Here is a 14710-nt window from a genome sequence, read left to right on the forward strand (position 1 = left end):
TACAGAAACTATACACAGATGGAAAATAAGAACATGAAAAGAAGTCAGGTATGGTGGTTCAAGCTGTAATCCCAGCATTTAGGAGGCTAAGGCAGGAGGATCGTGAGTTCAAGACCAGCCTGGAATATAGCAAGACCCTCTCTCAAAAACAAACAAACAACAAAAATGATGTTCAATATCCTTTGTCCTTTAAAAAGTTTTTTTTAAAATCACAATGAGAAGAAGGCTTAAATAAAATACAAAAATGACAGTGAAGAAATTATAAATGATTTACCAGAAATAAAACAGATCATAAGGGACTACTGATATGGTTTGAATATGAAATGTCACCACAGGCTCATATGCACTCACTCACGCTCTCGCTCTCTCTCTCTCTCTCTCTTCTTTCTTTCTTCCTTCCCTCCCTCTTGTTCTCAACTGCCATGAGGTGACACCTCTGCTCATCTCATAGTGTTCACATGCTCACTGCCATAATGTTCTCCCTAAAAGTAATGGAGCCAGTCAAGCATGGACTGAAACCTGAGCCAAAGTAAGTCTTTCCTTCTTTTAAGTTGCTCTCTCAGCCTTTTGTCACAGAGATTAAAAAATGTTATCTAATACAACTATTATGGGCAACTGTATACCAACAAACCAGATAACTAAGAGAAAATGGATAGATTTCTAGAAAAACAGAACCAATTAAGATTGAATTAGGAAGAAATGGACACCGTGAGCAAAAAAAAAGTAAAATCAAAAACCTCCCAAAAAAGACCAGATGACGTCGCAACAGAATTCTACAAATAGTCAAAGAATTAATATAAACACCTCTTAAGCAATTCCAAAAATAGAGCCAGAAGAAATATTTACAAACACATTTTATGAGGCCAGCATCATCTCATCTTGATACCTAAACAAAAGATATCACAAGAAAACTATAGACCAATTTCTCTGATCAACATTAACGTAAAAATTCTCAATAAAATACTAGCTAACTGAATCCAGCAACATATCAAAAACATTATATATCATGACCAAGTGGGATTCATCCCTGGTATTCAAAGCTGATTAAATATACTAGTTAATCAATTTCATACATGTTTACAGAATTAAGGGAAAAAAACACGATTATCTCAATTGATGTGGAAAAAGCATTTGACAAAGCCCAACATTCTTTCTTGATAAAAACTCTTGGAAGTGTAGGTATAGAAGGAAGGTTCTCCAAAATAATACAGGCCATTTATGAAAAAAACCTATAGGTAACATTATAATCAAGGAGGAACAGGTAAAAGCTTTTGAACCAACATCCACAACAAGGCAAGGAGCCCACTGTTGCAACTTCCATTCAACATAGTAACAGAGGAGCCAGCAAGAGCAGTTAGAGAAGAAAAAGAAACAAACAACGTCCAAATTAAAAAGGAATAAGTAAATTTTCTTTTCTATTCGTGGATAATATGATCCTTTAAGTAAACAAAAGAAAGAAAGAAAGAAAGACAGACCAGACTCCACAAAAAACCTGTTAGAAACTAATAAGTAAAATAAACCAGTAAAGTAGCAATATATAAACCAATATTAAAAATGAGTAGCATTTTTATAGACAAATAATGAACTAATTGAAAAAGAAATCAAGTATACAATCCCATTTCTGATGGCACTTTTTTAAAAAACCTAGGAATAAATATTTTTACCGAGGATGTAAAAACAATAAACATTAATAAAAGACATTGATTGAAGACAAGAATAAATGGAAAGAGATCTAGTGCTCATGGATTGGAAGAATTAATATTGTTAAAATATCCATATAACCCAAAGCAATATACAGATTCAACACAATTCCTATCAAAATTGCAATGGCATCCTTGAAAGAATTATGTTTAAAAATCCTAAAATTTGTGTGGAACCATAAAGGATCATGAATAATGAAACAACTCTGAGAAAGAAAAAGTTGGAGGCATCACACTTCCTAGTTTCAAAGTATGGCACTGACATAAGACACACCCAGAAAGCAGTAAATAGAAGAGAGAGCCCAGAATAAATTCAAGCATATAAAGTCAACCAATTTTTGAGAAAGGCACCAAGTGGACACAATGGAAAAAGGACAGTCTCATTAATAAGATACTAGAAAAACTGGCTTTCCACATGACAAAGAATGAAATGGAATCCTTACCTTACCCCATGCACAAAAATGGATAAAAGATACACATGTAAGACCAGAAACTATAAAAATTCATGAGAGAAGATAGATTTTGGCATTGACCTTGGAAATAATTGGATACCACACCAAAACCTCAGGACACAAAGGCAAAAATAAATAAATGGGACTACATCAAACATTAAAAACTTCTGCACATCGAAGAAAGCAATCAACAAAATGACATGGCAACCTATTGATTGTGGAAACAAAATAGTTAGAAAATATATATCTGACAAGGTGTTAGTAACTAAAATTTATAAAGAAATCAGAGCTCGAGAGTGGAAAAACAAATAATTGACTTTAGAATGGGATAGAAAAAATAAAGAACTAAAGAGGCATTCACCTAAGAGAACACACAAATGGACAGTAGGGAGGTATACGAAAAATCAGTCAACACTATCAATCATCGGGGAAATGCAAATTAAAACCACTATGAAATACTACCACATGTCAAACGATAAATATTGGCATGGGTATTACACCATGGGAGTAAAGACAACACCCCCCCATATTCACTGCAGCATTGCCCACCAATAGCCAAGATAGGAAACAACCTAAATGTCTGATGACAGACAAATAAATAAACTGTGGTACACAAGATTTTGCCATTGTTCACATGGATAGGCTTCCCTCCAGGCTTAACAGAACACTGCAGTAAGTAAAATAAGCCAAACACAGAAAGAAAAATATTATATAATCTCAATTAGCTGTGTAATCTAAAATCAAATATACAGAAATAAAGAACAAAACAATGGTTAACAGAAGCTGGGGGGAGAGCAGGGAAGAACTATGCAGAGATGTACATCACAGGATATAAAGTAGTAGACATATAGGAGGAACAACTCTAGAGATCTAATGTACAACATGAAGACTATAACATAAAATTGTACAATTAACACAGGATTCATGTGAAATGAATAGATATCAGCTTTTCTTGCCACACACAAAGAAAGGGTAACTATATATATAAGAAGGTAGATATATCCATTTGATTCACTACAGTAACCTCTTTTCATTACCAGTATCAATCAACACCCCATTGTATACCTTAAAATATTTATAATAAAATTTCTTTTTTAAAAAATCATAAGATTTTTCACAAATACTACATATCTATCAGAATTGCTATCATTTAAAAACTTCAAATGCATATGTTGATAGGAACGTAAATCAAACAGAACACTCACACACTTCTGGCAAGCATGTAAAATAGTGCAACCACCACCCACGTTTGTTGCAACACTATTCACAATAGCAAAGTTATGTTATTAGCTAAGGAGCCCATCTATACATGAAAGAAAACATGGTTTATATATACCTGGGAGTATTGTACAGTCATAAAAAAGAATGAAATTATATCATTTGCAGGGGAAAAAAGAACATGAATATTAAAGGAGGACTACTTGGTGTGGAGAACTAGTAGAAGGTAGGAGATAAAAAAGCATGGGGGATTATGATTGACGAACATTGTATATACATATGAAAAAGACATAATGAAGCCAACTTTAAAAATTTGTGGCTGACAAAAGACCAAAAATCGTATGTTCTCCCTCATATGCGGACATTAGATCAAGGGCAAACACAACAAGGGGACTGAACTTTGATCACAAGATAAAAGCGAGAGCACACAAGGGAGATATGAGGATAGGTAAGACACCTAAAAAATTCGCTAGCATTTGTTGCCCTCAACGCAGAGAAACTAAAGCAGATACCTTAAAAGCAACTGAGGCCAATAGGAAAAGGGGACCAGGAACTAGAGAAAAGGTAAGATCAAAAAGAATTAACCTAGAAGGTAACACACATGCACAGGAAATTAATGTGAGTCAACTCCCTGTATAGCTATCCTTATCTCAACTAGCAAAAACCCTTGTTCCTTCCTATTATTGCTTATACTCTCTCTTCAACAAAATTAGAGATAAGGGCAAAATAGTTTCTGGTGGGTATCGAGGGGGGGGGGAGAGGGAAGGGGTGGGGTGAGTGGTAAGGGAGGGGGTGGGGGCAGGGGGGAGAAATGACCCAAGCATTGTATACACATATGAATAATAAATAAATAAATAAATAAATTGTGGCTGAGTGTAGTGATTTACAGCTGTAATCCCAGTTCCCAGCTACTTGGGAGGTGGCGATCTGGAAGATTATGGTTCGAGGTGGTACACACCTGTCATCCAGCTATGTGGGATGTGTAAGCAGGAGGATAGCAGTCCAGACAGGCCCAGGCAAAAACAAGAGACCCTTTCTCAAAAAAAATAAAAGCAAAAAGGGATGGGAGCATGGCTCAAGTGGTAAGCACCTGCCTCACAAGCATGAAGCCCTAAGTTTAAAATCCCAGAACCACCAAATAATTTTGTAAGAAAGTTTAAAAATGGGGAGAGGTGAAGGAAGGGAGAATAAGAAAGAATAACAGAGGGGTGAATGCAATCAAAGTACATTATATATATATATGTATACATATAATGAAAATTCTCACTTTGCACAATTAATATACATAATAATTGTAAAGCATGGAAATAATTAAAAATAAATAAATAAAATTAATGTATTAAATTAATCAATACATATTGATTGATTAATTTAAACAGAATCTCACTATGTAGCCCAAGCTGGCTACAAAAAAATCTTCCTTCCTCAGTCTCTTTAGTGCTGGGTTATAGACATGTGCCAGTGTGCTTGACTTATGTATGTATTTTATTTTATTTTATTTGGGAAACAATTCAGAAATTTCTTAAAAAGTTAAATACAACTATCATATAATCCAGTCATTGTACTCTAGATATTTAATCAAGAGAAATGAAAGCACATGTGCATGTAAAGACTTGGATAGTCACAACAGCTTTATTTGTAACTGCACAAAACTGAAACAACCCAAACATTTACTAGCAGATGAACTGATAAATTGTGATACAGTCACATAATAGATTACTACTTAAAAATAAAATGAATGAAATATTGAATTACCCAGCAACATCTGTTGAAAATCTCAAATCAATTAGACTCTAGAACAGCAGAGTGACTGCCCCTCCACCTCCCCAGTGGAACAGGAGATTTATCCTCCACCACGGATGAAATGCATTCTGTGGACTACAGAACAGTAGGTGGTTGAGGGCAGAGGTACTAGCTAAAAATAGGATACTAAATGGAAATTTACATACTTATACATAATCCCTGACTGGACTTCTAAAACAACAACCATGCATACATTCCAGGCAGTCCATTGAAATACCACAATCTAGGTAAACAAAATAACCCAAGTAGAATTGAATACACCAAGAGTGAAGAGAGTTCTCTCATGGAACCTCATGAGGGAACCCAGACCACCCTGTGGAAGACTTTCACAACCAGCAATGCAAAAACATGGTGGCAAGAGAGAAGGCTGGGGTGGGGTAGATTCCTAACATGTAGCCTTTATCAATTTCTGTGGTGTAAATACTTCCACTTGAGATCATTTAGCTCAGATGTGGGAAGAGATGCTAACAACCATGTCTAACAAATTGATAAAGCAGATCCAGCACACCACTGAAAAGCCTAAAATCCACAAGTCCCAACACCATGAAATGAGACATTCCATCTGCCTCTCAAGTCCAAACAATATCCAAAGACATCCAGTTGTTCAGGAAAGCCTCTATTATCAAAGTGGCCAAAACAAACAAAAAATTTTATGCCTGGTAAAAGATTTGGAAGAAATTTTGACCATGTAGGAAAAGGAAATTCTTCTAATACATCATTAATATCCTCCCAAGTTAAGCAAATACAATGAATGTAAGGATGCAATTTAAAAAAGAAAATTAGAGGTAAAAAAGAATTTTCAAAAATATCATGATAGCAGAAATTTAAAACTCATTAGAAGAACTGAAAATCAAGTTGCTGAAATATCACCCAAAATTAGGGGGAAAGGCAAATATACGGGAAACAGAAGGGAATTCATCAAGTAGAACTCCCATTCAGCAGGACCAACACTGAATTAACAGAGGTTCTTAAAGCAAAACAATGAAAGAAACCATTTATGAAAAGTTCTCAGAACTGAAGGACATTAATTTTCAAAATGAAGAGTTTATGGGTAGCTTTGATAAATAAAAACTTAAAGAACTAAAGTAAGTCTGATATTTCCTTTTAAATTTCAATTAAACAGAAAAACCAAAGTCCTAAAACATTGACCTAGGACTTGTCTCTAATGTAAATTTTCCTCTTTCAACTCTAGGGATACCATCAATTTTTTGGTGGTACTGGGGTTTGAGCTCAGGGCTTTCACACTTGCTAGACTGGTGCTTTACTGTTGAGCTACTACTCCTTAGTCCTAAAAATACCGTGAATTTATCACTATTCAGAGACCTAGAATGAGGAGAGGTTATTCATAACTATCACTTCTACTTCATTTAATAATTTATACTCATCAAGCTTTAACTGTGCACGAAAATATAATAAGCCTAAGTACAAGAATAAATATAATACAGTCTGTTTCAAAAGAACTTGCAAATCTAACTAAAGGACAAACATATACAAACAAATTATTATACAGGCAGTGAGGTTTAGTACCTACAGCATAGTAAATATCTCCAATAACTTCATCAATTTTTTTCTTACAAAATAAATGCTACAATAAGAAAATCTACAATTCCATAAATTATTGAATCTGATTAAGGCAACCCCAAAAAGAACTTCTATGTTATTTTTTTTTTTTAGGGAAAATATGACTGAAAGTTCTAAATTACATACAGAAGAATTTGTAGGAAAATAAAATGTGCAACAAGAAACAATAATGGGATCTATGTACCATCAATTATTAAAACGTATGATAAAACCATGCCAAAAATATTATTCTACTGTCAGAATAGAGAGACCAATAAACTAAGAGAACCCCTGGAGACAGACCACCACTATAAAGAAGAATAAAATTGACATCTGAAAAAATCAGGAAAAGGAAAATCATTCAATGTCCCAAGAAAAACATTTTATTAGGGAAAGAAAAAATGTTCAGTTTCTTGCCTCATATAACTCAGCCAAATTAAATGCCACCAGGTATGTCCTTGGTTTCATCTCAAACCTCATTTTCTACCCTCTTTCTTCTACACACTCTATTCCAACCCCACAGATCTCCTTAAAAACACAAGCTTCTTGCTGGGCACAGTGGTACGTGCCTGTAATCCCAGGATTCAGGAGGCTGAGGGCAGAAGATCATTTGAGCCCAATAGGTGAAACCAGCTTGGGCAATACAGTGAGATTCTGTTTCAAAAAATAAAGTAAGTGTGGCCTGGTGGTTCACACCTGTATCTCAGTACTTGGGAGGCTGAGGCAGGAGGATGGAAAGTGGGCTACATAGCAAAACCCTGACCAAGAAAAGAAAACAAAGTATACTTATACCTTATGGCTCTTGCATTTGAAATTCTCTACCCAGAAAGCTTTTTCCTCAGATAATCAAAAGGTTCATCTCTTCTGTTCAAATGCTACCTCTTCAGAGATACCGCCCCACATTATTTAGACAAAAAAAGAACCCTATCAGTCTCTTTCCCTTAGTTAAAGGATCTGCCACTATTTGACATTATATTATAATTTATTTGTTGTCTCTCTCCCTACTAGAATGGAAACTCCACCACACTATTTTCAGTTCTCAGAGTAATGACAGAAATACCATAAGTGTCCAACAAGTAATTGTTAAATAAAATACTACATGGTAAATGCACATATGAAAAATGTATGAGACATGTCAACCTTGCTGGCAAAGAAAATGAAAAAACATATCTTATCATATTTTTTAATCAAATTGGGAGTGGGAAACCACTACTACTCAGTGATGGATAGACAGAGAAAAGGCACTATAATAAACTGGTAGTGAAAATGTACACAATTTTTCTAGAAGGTAACTTGACAATATATATTTTTAAAGCCTTAATAAAACTTCTTACCTAGAGATTCCACTAAAGAGGAATTATTTTAAGGAAGTAATTAATAGTTTGTACAAATATCTTGCTGTAAGATTATTTATCATAGTGTGACTTAGAATAGCAAAAACTGTAGAATTACCATGATATCCAGTGCTTCTCAGAATAGTTACTCTGTTTGCTCTCATCAGCTAGACTACAAACAATGCTGGCTCCAGAGCTTCGTCCTCACCTTTCTCCTGATTTAGTAAAAGTTCCTTTCTCCTCTCTGTAGCTGTTGTAAGGTCTTATAAGCATAGTGGGCATGAGCTCCTACTCATCAGTCCCTTTAGCTTATGACAATCCCTCTGGAAGGAGAAAGCCAATTAATACAGTACCCAAGTCTCCTAGAAAGGATGCAGTTCTAGAAAGCTTTAAACAACAGATCAAGCTAACTCACAAATTGATATTATCATCCTTTAAAGTTAAAAAATAAAAATAAAAAACACAGAAAGTAGAAAAACAAGTAACCTTTATACACTGTTGGTGTGAGTGTAAATTAGTGCAGCAACTATGAAAATCAGTATGGAACGTCCTCAAAAAATTAAAAAGAGGGGCTTGAGGCATGGCTCAAGCAGTATAGTGCCTATCTAGCAAATGCAAAGCCCTGAGTTCAAACCCAGTATCATTAAAAAAAAATTTTTAAACCTAAAACTACTACTACCATATGATCTCGCTATTCCACTCTTGGGCATACATACAAACGAATATAAGGCAACATACAGTAGAGACACTTGCATATCAACTGTTTATTGTGGCACCATTCATAATAGCCAAGCTATGGAATCAGCCTATGTGCCCAATAACTGATGAAAGGATAAAGAAAATGTGGTAAATATACACAATGGAGTGTATATTCAATCATAAAGAAAATTGAAATTATGTCATTTGTAGAAAAAAGGATATAACCATCATAATAATAGTTATTATTATTATTTATATAATGATTATAAAAGGGGTACTGTTTTTTTGGGGAGGGAACCAACTGGGGGGAAGGAGAGGGTGATGGAGGTGAAAATGATTGAAGTACATTATATATGTATATGTATGAAAATAGCATAATTATTTTAAAAATCCCATTATAAATAAAAATAAAACCCATTAAAAACTTTTAAAAGGAGGAAGAGAGGGCTAAGAAAGAGTAATAGGAGGCAGGGGGGAGGAGGTGGCCAAAACAATATATACACATGTAAGTAAATGTAAAAATGATAAAATAAAATTTAAAAAAAAAGAAATACACATATATCAAAAAAAGAAAGTAATAAGAAACTTTGATCAAAGAATATTATGTTCATGTATGGAACAATCAAAATGAAATCTCTTTGTACAATTAATTTGCACTAATAATAAATAAAATGAAAACATGTCAGAAATTTTAAAAATAGAGGATATTAACATGTAATTACAGACCACGAAATGTCTAATAAACATTTAAAAACATACTCAACCTTACTTGTGGGCAAAACATGCAAAATGAAACATTAGTGGTCTATTTTTCTAAAATCAGATAAAAAAATTTTAGAGAAATCATTAATGACAAACAATGGAAGCAAAAAATGTAGAGAAATAGTTACTCCCACAGACTGCTGGTTAAATTCAACAACTTTCTTGAAAAATAACATAGCATAAGCTAATAAAATTTAAAATGTGAATATCCTTTGACCAAGTAACTCCACTGTTTGAAATTTATGACTATGAGATAAAAGTACTAACATGAAGACCACACAAACATACTTATCGCATGTTTTCATAGCATAAAAGAGAACACTCCTAAAGTCCATCAAGGGAAAATTAATTAGAATTCATCAACACAATGGGATATCACACAACTATTACAATAAATTCAATCTACTTGTACTGACCTTTAACCAAATCACATTAAGTGAAAAAAGCAAAGTGCAGAATATTGTGTGGTTCAATATTCCAAATGCTTATATATATTAGCTCATTTACATCTACATGTGACACATGCTCTTAATATTCCCATTGAACAGATGAAAATACTTGCATTGACATAAAAAATACATGCAAAAATATATTATTCACCAAATGAATAGCTCAAAGCATCAAGTATTTAATAGGGACAAGGCAATAAAATACAAAGGGAGAAAAGGTAGGTCTGCTGCAGATTGTGAAGAACCATGAAATATGCCAAGAAGCTTGGACATTAATCTGTAGACAACATGGAACTAAATGATTATCAGAAAGACATTAAACATGTCTCTGGCATGATCAGTCAGTATTTTACAATGAGATCTCTTGTGGCAGGTAGAAGGTGAAGAAAGGAGGGAGTCAGGCTGATAGTCTGATTTAACACGCCAAGGGAGAAACAAAGAAAATTGAAATAGTGGAGACAGCTGTGGGTTCAGAGAAATGAGGGAGGAAATTAAAGAATGTAGAAATATCTAAAAGAAAGCCTATGAGAGATGATATACTAAGATAATGACTGAGGTTTCTACCATGAACTAAATGCATGAATGGTGAGATGTCTCCATTTCCATTAGAGAACTGCAAGGGTGGTGATATCTTTCAGGGGAAGCCAAGTTTCAGCCAAAATGGCCTAAAACACTGTTACTCAGAATATACAGGCAAAGGATGGAAAAGAAATGCAAAAAGAAAGGATAGAAAAGAAATGAGAAAACTGTAAGTTAACTCATATTTTTTAAATTCTCTGCATGTTATTTGATCTTATAAATATTTAGTTGAAAAAGATATTCATATTTATAACCAAAACTGGATTTAGGGTCTATATATTTCATTTACCTATATACTATCTCAATTCCTTATGTCAAGAAAAACAAAAATAATTAGAATAGTGACGTGAAAAAAATCTCCAATGAATGTCTCCTCTTCTAAGCAGAATGGATATGAATATACTTTTTTTGGCAGTTCTGGGGTTTGAAAACAGGGCCTATGCTTACTAGGCAGACACTTTCCACTTGAACCACATCCACAGCCCCTTTTTTGCTTTAATTATTTTCAAACTATTTTTCAGATGAGTCTGACACTTTTTACCTGAGGCTAGCCTTGGATCTTGATCTTCCTACCTCTGCCTCCCAAGTAGCTGGGATTACAGATGTATACTACCACACCCAGCCCAGCTACATCTTTTTATTAAATGAGGTTTAGAATAGAAATTTAGTACATATGTATGCATGTGTATGTCTGTGTACACATATACATACAAATGTATGTATATATATGTAAGTGTATGTGTATATATATACACACACACACTAGAACTAATCCCTCCAACTAAAAACTTAAAAAAGAAACCTTAATGTTTAAAAGCTCAAGCTTTGAGCTAATGTCGCATTTTATTTCAACTTTTTGTACTATATTACTCCTTTTACTAAAATATAATTTCCAAATTTACAACAGAGCTCCAAAGATTAAAACCTTGGTTAATTTAAGCTTGTTTCATACAATACATGAGTTTCTAGGCACCTTTAAAACCTGTCTTGAAAAGTTTTAAATGCTTATTACATGTTTACTTTTTAAAGAAAATGTATAGATCCTTGGTCTTAGACTAAAACGAACTCAAATACCACTTTCCATGTCCATTTGTTAATATTTTAAGTTCCATATGTGAGAATTGTTGCCTAAATTAATCCTCTCAGACAATAACAGATTTAATTTCCATGGACTAATGTTTCAAACCAGATTAGTATGTTTTAAAATAAGCAGAATAGGTTTTCTGCTGAACTTTCAAGGAGTTAGGACATCCTTAAAGTATTTTATTTTCTTGGGCCAAAAGCCACATGTATAGCAAAGACAATAGAAGGCACAGCTAGTGCACAAATTGATCATCATTACACCCTCTACCAATTTATGGGGAAAATCCATCAGGAACAACCTAAGACTGGGTCAGCTTTTGTTGATCCCTACTTGACTGCTGACACTCCAGGACACAACATATGGAGCTCATATACAATGTGCATCGATTGCCTCAAGCAGGATCATGATTGCATGATTCTACATGCTGATTGCCTCAGCATGTAGAAATGGTCTTCCGACAGATCACATTATTTCAGGAAAAGCCAACCAAAATCCTCTTTTCAATTTATATCTTAATAATTTACTTCCATTTTGGATAGACTGGACACATGTACACATGTTGTTGACTACTACAAATTAAGCTTTTGTCTCCACAGTGATGATATAATTTTACCATGGGCTATCAGTGTCTCATAGGAGTCAAGCAGGTCTCTATTAGCACTGTCAAGCAGAAACACAATGTAAGCCATACAGGTAAAAATGTAAATTGTCATGGGGTGGGTAAAACCCTACAGACTCTAAGACTAGCCACATTTCAAGAGCTTGATAGCCTGGTGTTAACGGTGGCTATCATCTTCCACAACACAGGGCAATTCTATGCAATTATTTGGGGGTGGGGGAGGGTAAAAAAATTAATATTAACCCTAATAATATACAATGGTTTCTAAAAATTACTGAAACCATTGACTTTGTAGAAAATAAAATGTTCATTTGACTAAGTCACAATTTTTTTTTTTGGCTCTAGTTATTTTTAGAATGAGGTCTCACATTTTTGCCCAGTAGCTTGGATGACACGTGCATACCATAACATCCAGGCTTATTGGTTGAGATGAGGTATCCCTAACTTTTTTTTGCCTGGGCTGACCTTAAACCTAGATCCTTCTGATCTCTGCCTCCCAAGTAGCTGGAATTACAGACATGAGCCCCTGAACCTGACTCTGAGTAACAATTTCTTAAAGATTTCATAACTTTTGAGCAAAAATAACTGATCTAATACAATAATTGATCTAATATAGACTGCAAGGCAAGTATATAAAAGTCAGTACATGAAAGAGCATCATAGCCAAAATTATACTAACAAACATTTTCTAATGAGTAATATGCACTTTAAATTACTTGATGAAACTCTCAATAACATATATTCACACATTAAAAACCATAGCTGGATGACCGTAAGCAGAAATACTTCCTTGAGTAATAATCACAATTTATATCTCACTTCAATGTACACAGAAATTTACAAATATGAGAATAATTTGTACCCATATCTATAAACATAGAGTCAAGAAAATATCAGAGGAAAACTAGACTATTTCTATCTAGTTTCAACTTTGTCACTAGGGTTCAAAATGTAAAACATTCTTCCTAGCCCATGTCTTCCCTTCTCCAAGTAGATATAACTCTTAAAAAAAAATAAACCAACAGACAAGGCAGGTTAATCTCTCATTGTTGTGCAAATACTGATTTGGGTGACAATTATTTCTCCTCTTCTCACATTGTTTTCCTAAATAAAAATAATTTAAGGATAGTGTGATAAGGCAGAATGATAACCCAAAGATGTCTACATCCTTATCCTCAGAACCTGTGAAAATGTTCTATCACATGGTAAGAATGAAGGTTGCAGATAGAATTAAATTGCTAATCAGATGACCTTATCCTGAATTATCCAGAGGGGTCCAATGTAATCCTAAATGTCCTTAAATGGGAAAGAAGGAGACAAAAGACTCAATCAAAATCAGAGAGATGGCACAGCAAGAAAGACTCACCTGGACAAGTCTAATCTAAAGATGGAAAAGGCACCTGTACCTAGGGATATGCTCAGCCTCTAGAAGATGGAAAAGGCAAGAAAACAGATTTTCTCCTAGAGCCATTTGAAAAGAATGCAGTCCTACTCACCTTAATTTTAGCCCAGTGAGACACGCTGACTGAACTGTAAAATAAAAGATGTGTGTTGTTTTAAAATACTAAATTTGTGGTCATGTATAGATAACTAATAGGAAACTAATACTGGTGCTTAGTACAACACCCCAAAAATGTGAGACACTCAGGTCTTTCCAAACACTTGGCACTCTAAAGTAGCATGAACAGTAGAGCATGAAGAAAATACAGATGGGGAATTTATTACATGCTAGAAAGTAGGCAAAATGCCCATGTCCATTACCTTATTGTTAACTGTCACAACAAACCCTGAATTTTCAAATAAGGAGGTGAAGGAAAGAACACAAAGCTTGTTAGCATTGATTTGAAATCACATGGCATAATTCCAGAGTCAAGGTCACCACTAAACTCTACTTCAATCTCATTGTTTTTATTTATCTTTTTTGATTATTATGAAGTTGACACCTTTTTTGACATCTCATGGCCAATTGTGTTTCTTCTATGAGTGGCTTATTTTTATTCTTTTATACTCTTTGTTCATTTTTTTTCTATTGAGTTTACCATTGTTTGACTTGATTTTCATCATTCTTGACTGCAAGGATCCATTTTATTTCAAGTGAATAAATAATAACCCTTTCTAATGCTGTAAATATTTCACCTAAGTCATCTTTCAGCTGAGTTTACAGTGTCCCTTGCCTTGCCATGTTTACTGAATCAAATCTGCCTTTAAATGTATTCTTTCTAGCCTTGGTATCAAACAAAGAAAGATTTTCCTGATTCCAAGATGGTAACAACAGTTCCCAGCAATTCCTGACACTTCTTCATTAAATCTCTAATTCTTTCTGAGTGTGTGCTATGAGGTATTACCCAGGTGAACAACTAATTCAACATCATATTTACTTATTTTTTAAATTTTATTTTTATTATCATATTGCTGTACTGGTGGTACACTGTGACATTTACAAAAGTGCTT

At 34.1% G+C, this 14710-nt stretch overlaps 1 protein-coding gene across 14 annotated transcripts in view; it reads right to left on the minus strand.

Annotated features, from left to right (window-relative positions):
• The window catches only part of Anks1b (ankyrin repeat and sterile alpha motif domain containing 1B), a 1133346-nt gene that overhangs the window by 957570 nt on the left and 161066 nt on the right, over nt 1-14710 (minus strand). Inside the window, exon 1 of one of the 14 annotated variants that reach the window (XM_074084181.1) lies at nt 8276-8407. The exons of the other annotated variants lie outside the window; for them this stretch is intronic. Within the exon in view, the coding sequence (XP_073940282.1) occupies nt 8276-8349 (74 nt within the window). The 5' untranslated portion in view covers nt 8350-8407. Of the gene's footprint in view, nt 1-8275; nt 8408-14710 lie in introns of those variants that run through there. 14 annotated transcript variants of the gene reach the window in all.

This window comes from Castor canadensis, chromosome 8 (assembly GCF_047511655.1).
Source record: "Castor canadensis chromosome 8, mCasCan1.hap1v2, whole genome shotgun sequence".
Lineage (NCBI taxonomy): Eukaryota > Metazoa > Chordata > Mammalia > Rodentia > Castoridae > Castor > Castor canadensis.